At 39.4% G+C, this 6,086-nt stretch overlaps 1 protein-coding gene across 1 annotated transcript in view; it reads right to left on the bottom strand.

The window, feature by feature from the left end:
• LOC107187568 (fasciclin-3-like) overlaps positions 1 to 1,110 on the bottom strand; it is a 55,005-nt gene extending 53,895 nt beyond the window's left edge. Inside the window, exon 1 of the mRNA XM_015575693.1 lies at positions 1,029 to 1,110. Coding sequence (XP_015431179.1) covers positions 1,029 to 1,110 — 82 coding nt within the window. The remainder of the gene's footprint in view (positions 1 to 1,028) is intronic.
• Between the last annotated feature and the right edge of the window lie 4,976 nt (positions 1,111 to 6,086).

The raw sequence follows: 6,086 nt of genomic DNA, 5'->3' as shown, positions 1-6,086 counted from the left end.
CGTCGTGTTCAATTTCTAACCGTGATTTCCCAAACCCTCGAAAATCGGTCCTCGAGCACCCTCGCCGAAGACGGATGACTTCTCCGCGAGTTGTGCAAAGAGGGCCCGCCCCCTCCCCCTTCCCCATCTCCCACTTGCTCGGTTCTACCGTCGTGAAAAGTGCGCCAACGGAACGCGAACAAAGATTCGAAAGAGGCGGCGGCGGCGTTCACCGGCTCGGCGCACTAATTTGTTCAGCTGGATCGCTTCGTCAACCGCGCGCGAAATATTTTCTTTTTTTTTTTTCACGGGAGAATGCCTTCCATTGTGGATCGCTTCTGCGACGATAAATGGGGAACGTCTTTGTCCGCCGCGAAAATAAATCTGTGGAATATCTCACTTTCGGGTGTTTCCTGTGCGCGGATTATGCGAACTTTTGGTTTGATTATTTTTTATTGTGGAGAATGGGAATTGTGACCGTTACAATCACGAGAACTGTTCTGTTCTTATTTTACTTTGTTCGAGGGTTTTGGTTTTGACTTTGTTCATTTTAATATTTCGTAGCTTTAACGTTGCAATCGTGAAACTGATCGTTTTTGAGACTTCCTTTGAATGACTTCCGGTACCCTGATCACAATTGACATGTGAACTGTCAGATATTTCTAAGAAACCAAGTCTCCTGTCATCGGGAGCAACGCTTGGGCTTAGCTCAAGCACGAAGGATACTCCTGAAAGTACACTATAACTTTTACGAACAATTTCCGCCGATTGCAACAACGATGTGGAAAAAGCACTTTTCTCGTAAAGAAAAGAAAATTAAAACCGAAATATTTTTCACTTTAGATTATCTTATCTCGTTCGATATTTCATAGCGCGTAGTTCTCCGTTGATTCAGTTTATCCTTAAAATTTCGAATTTCCGATGATTTCTTCCGGAACATCCACGTTGCGGAAAAATACATACATGTTTGGCGATCGATTAAAAAGTAAAACAAGAGTTGCCTGAACTTCACTATATACGGGATCCAGGGCGCTGGGCCGATTCCTTACCGGTCACGAAAACTGCGAGCACGATGAAAAGCAACGCGGACAGTGTTGGACGCGCTTCTCGATATCTTGCGACACTTCTCATGATGCCTCCTCTTTTGTTATTTTCCTCGCGATTACACACTCATACGCGTTCCACCGGTCACGGATCACAGATCCGTGTTCATTTCACGACATCCGGTTCCCTCGGTTGTCACACCTATTTGTCGATCCATTCACCAAAAGAATAAAAAAAAAAAAAACAGAAGAAAAATGCAACAGCACACTTTCACTAAATCGCAGCAAATCCGAACACCGTGCCCCACGAAAAATCCGTCGGGTCTTGGAAACTGTTTTTTCTTTTTTTTTTTTTCGATCACCTGGTTGACGCGGTTGCACCGGAAGAATTAACGGTAGCGCAGGAAGAGAAAAAAAAGAAAACGAAGAGACGCGTGCGTTACTTGGTACGGCGTACACTCGATCCTACGATCTTTCGTCGCCGATGGCGCGCGCTGCGCGTCTCAGGACGACGTGACGACAAAGAGCTCTTCCGGTCGACGTACAAGCGGCTACTGAGGCTCCCGCCGCAAGCACGGAGAGCTTCCAGTGTCCCGCCGCCATCCCCCCCTGTCGCCTCGTTCTCCTCATCCAGCCCCTTCACCCGCGCCCTCCAACCCCTTCGTTTCGCCCCCCACGGCCATTTTAGCGTCGTCGTCGCGATCAGCCGCCCCAGTGCGGGCACTGCGCGCGCGAGAGAGCTTTTGCGTCCTAAAGCTGGGATAGCTCCGGGGGGAAGGGGTGATTGATTGGCGCTGAAACTTCGCGACTGATTGAATCTTTTTTACGTTTCAATATCGGTATCCTCGAGTGGGATGTATGCCACGCTGAAACAGAGTGGCCGGGATTCCACGTGTGTACGGGGATATTAAGTTCCTTCTGGAGACGGGAACGGGCCCCTTCTAGGACGCGATTTCCCCCCTTCGGTGATCCTTCCCGCCCCAATCCCCGCGACGAAAGTTACAGCAAGGATTACACGAGATCGTTTCGATGCGTTCTTCTCTGGGTATTCGTCGAGTAGCCTGTTGACAGCCATAATCAGATAATACGTGTTTAGTGTGGGTAAGAGTAATCGACTCTTTTTTGTCAGATTCGATATATGTTCCCAAGGAAATCGAAAGCCTGTGATGTTTCAGTAATTTTAGTCCCAGTTCTTCACAATTCCTTTCGCTGCTTTTAAATGGAAAAGAGGGATGAAGATGGTCTGATGCTACTGACTGATAATTGACTGTTGCCCATATACACTCTTGCTCATAAGTATTGGGACATTTATGGAGTGTGCAGTAAATGTTAGAAGGCATTATGAAGTTGATAAAAGTCTAAAATAAATACTAGTTCAGGGATATATTAAAGCTCAATGGACAACGCTGATACTACTATGAATTAATAAAAGTGGCCTAAAATATGTAATTATTGTACTAAACTAGATACTACATCACTTTTTCTTCACACAGGCCAGGTGTTCTAATATTTATGTACTTGTACCATGTATTGGTCAAGATCTGACGAAAGTTGTGCTTTCAAAGTTAGATATCTACAGGCACATCTTGGTCAAAATGTTTGCATAATGACGATTAACGGGTATACTTGAGCGTCTGGGGACTACTTTACGCAAAGCGTAGGTTGCTCTTCAGAAGATATATAGGATCGAGAGCATACCGTCGGCTTTAACAGAATACGAATCTGAAAATGTATGGAATGTGTATCAAAATTACAGAATAATTAGAAAAAGTAGAATTCTACGTGTAAAGATAAATTAGAATTCGGATCACATATCGTCTGTCTGTCCATTATTGGTTATTTCTACTTGCTTAGACAATACTAAACCTTATCAGTGGTGTGGTTTTGTTTCTATTTGCTATAATTTAATGTAAACTAACATGTCGAAGATAATAAGGTGAATGAACAATACTGTATTATAATCGGTGATTATTATAAGTAGAAACAGACAGTAACAGGCAGACTCTCAAGTAGTCGTATACGAAAGCACGTGTGAGTAGTACCATCTCTTTTAGGGTTCTACCACGAACTTTCATCCAATCCGAATACATGAATTTTTCACAATCTTCATGATTATCAGTACCATTTACTGTATTAGATATTATAGGATAGGTCTAATTGCTTATGTATTAGCCGTTATTGGTGATTGAAATTGCTGGAAGCACTTCACCCTTTAAGGTTGGACAAGCAATATTACGTTTCGTAGGGTATATTGAAGCTAATAGTATAAAGCAATTGCAATATATGACCAAAATATATACTCACTAAGAAAAAAAAAATTCTGCATTAATCATACGAGAGCACGTAATAACCGTTTGAAACTTTGACTGCCATGTCACCCACATATGGGTGACAAGTGCATTGCAAAGAGGCTGGATTATTTAAACACCGTTAAAACAATTAAAAGGTTATGTTGATAATAAGATCATATTAAATTTTTAAATATTATAGGAAATAGCCATTTAGTAGACGATATTATAGTGTTTGATTAATTCATTACTTTCTTGCTTCTATAATATTAAACTTCGTAAACTTTGAACTCAGTTTTCTCAGTTTAGAAACTAGTGGAGGTAGAACAATTAAGAATTCGAGCGACGAATTGCTAATGAAAAATGTATTAAGATAGTTTTAAACCGGTAAGAACATTGAAACAGTGAACAAGGTTAAGTAAAATGATCAAGATAACTTAAATAAGTTACTGCATTGGAAATAAGAACCTACCATGCTTAATAACATGAAATGCAAAAGCTTAGATTAATTATTACTTCTTGGTTGTCGTATGCTTTGGTGTAAGTCATAGTTTTAGAAAGTTCATAATAAAGTGCTATTTATAGCTTTTTATATTGTAAGTAGTGTGACTGGATTCTGCTCCAACCAGTGCGAGGCGACATTTCGCTGTAGGTCAATGTTGACAACACAGGCTCCGCAACTCATGGAATCTCTCCCGCTTCAACTCCGTTTATTCATCCACTTTGTCCACGTGAGTTCCTCTACTCTGTCATTAGATGCTACGTTATCTGCACGCGCTTCATACAGCCACAATATGCCATATAACTAGAGACAAGACCTCGTAAGAAGCTCTATACGTGGACGGGACGGCTATAAGCCATTGTATGTCTGACGTCATCTCGGCTATAATATCATGAATCATAATGCCCGTTGGTATTATTACCTTACATATTACATTTAGATAAAATCATGGAATTTTATACGAAATGCACAACAAATTCGAAAGTACAGGATCGCGACAGGATAATTGTCAAGATGATTTAAGGTCAGACGGGATACCTTAAACGCCTTCTTCAATTTGTCATTCAGGTTCTGTTCGAATTGCTCGCGAGCAAGCAATTTCAAATAATCGCCAGTAAACTAGTCCGTGGGGGCCTGTGCAAAAAATTTGCAGTTATCAACGACAGTTATGTTAATTACGAACGAACGAGCGAGAAGGGATGTTCCGAAGTGACCTCGATTTGTAATGTCTCAAGGTGGCACGAGTATAATAAATAATACCCTTTTATTTATCGCGTTTGATAGATCGCTGATAATTATGTACAACGTGGTATGCAATTAAGATGCGCGTTAATCCTGGATAAATATCATGGGTGCGGAGAGGATCGGTATACAGAACACATTATGGTAGCGTAATGACTCTGAAAGTTGCAGTTCAGGGTATAATTTTCCTGTTCTGCTTGATGTTGTATTAATACGCTTAATCTTTAGCAATCAAACGTTTCATGACATTTAATTTTCACGTGAATTATCATACTCTTGTGAAAACTTTGATTATTTTTCACACACATAAAGATAACATTAAGCGACTGGTATTTCATATAATGACGAAATGGTACAGGTTACGAATTCGCAACATTGATAGAACGATTAAATTAAACTGAACATTTTTAGTCTAAATATATATTTCTTAAAGTTCTGCACATATTCTTTGCCATCAAATACAAAATATTTAAAATCTTTTATCTATCATTGAAATATCCATTATTAAAAAATCTTGCTATGTAGATTCAATATGTTGATATATTTCGACATTAATAGGAAATGTTGCATAGGTTTTAATAACCGGGTAGATCGAGGTCTCAAGATCCAAATTGGTCGCTAGCAGGCCACGCAATTGGTCCTACACGTCCTATCCATTTGCTCAGGCGAGGTGGAGTACAATAATCACACGCGACATCTAATATCTAGGGGGATTTCAGCCAGGAATTATAGCGAGAAAATTTGCACGACAATATAATTGGTCTCTACTGTTAATTTTGCAGAGAGGGCTAATTTTCTTCAATTAGTGAAACATATTTCTTTCGGTAATATAACCAATTTGAAATAAATATGTCATTGAGTACGGAAAGAACCGCAAGATACACATGACAATCATAATTATACTGAATATATTGTTACGTGTTACCCGATATGTTGCACGTATTGTGTATTGTCAAAGCGAATCGCTTGAACATGGACAATGTAGAGTCGTGGTACGACGTCGGAGGGAGAAGGATGTGCAAAGATAAGTACTCTTCTTGAAATAAACAATTCTCCCTTTTATAAACTTTGTCCTTTCATTATTGGAGATTACACCGCGTCCACGCAACAATCCGCTTCTAGAAGTATTCTTCAATCCTTTGGATGTTAATTAAAGGTTTTATAAATATTCAGTATGTCGTGTAATCGTGAAGAGAATTTTTAGTTCATAAACTAAAGCATTAAGTATCTTAGAAATGGCTCATTATATGTTATTATAGTGTATGTTTATTTAAATTTTTTATTCTTTCTTAAGCGTAGTGAGTCAATATGTACCCATATTTATTATCACAAAATTTCGTTTCGTTCAATCAGATTGATTAACCAATTAAATTTTTACCGACAATTTAATAAAAACATATTTATTTCTAAATTACATTTCTAAATATAGGTCATAGAGATTTCAATGTACGTTTATTTTTCCGTGAGAATCGATCAAAACAGACCTGTGTAGCTCGCGTTTTTCTTTTCTCTGCTTCAATTCAACTCGGTTGA

This window comes from Dufourea novaeangliae, unplaced genomic scaffold (genome assembly GCF_001272555.1).
Source record: "Dufourea novaeangliae isolate 0120121106 unplaced genomic scaffold, ASM127255v1 scaffold89, whole genome shotgun sequence".
Lineage (NCBI taxonomy): Eukaryota > Metazoa > Arthropoda > Insecta > Hymenoptera > Halictidae > Dufourea > Dufourea novaeangliae.
This window is presented reverse-complemented; position numbering and strand designations above follow the sequence as displayed.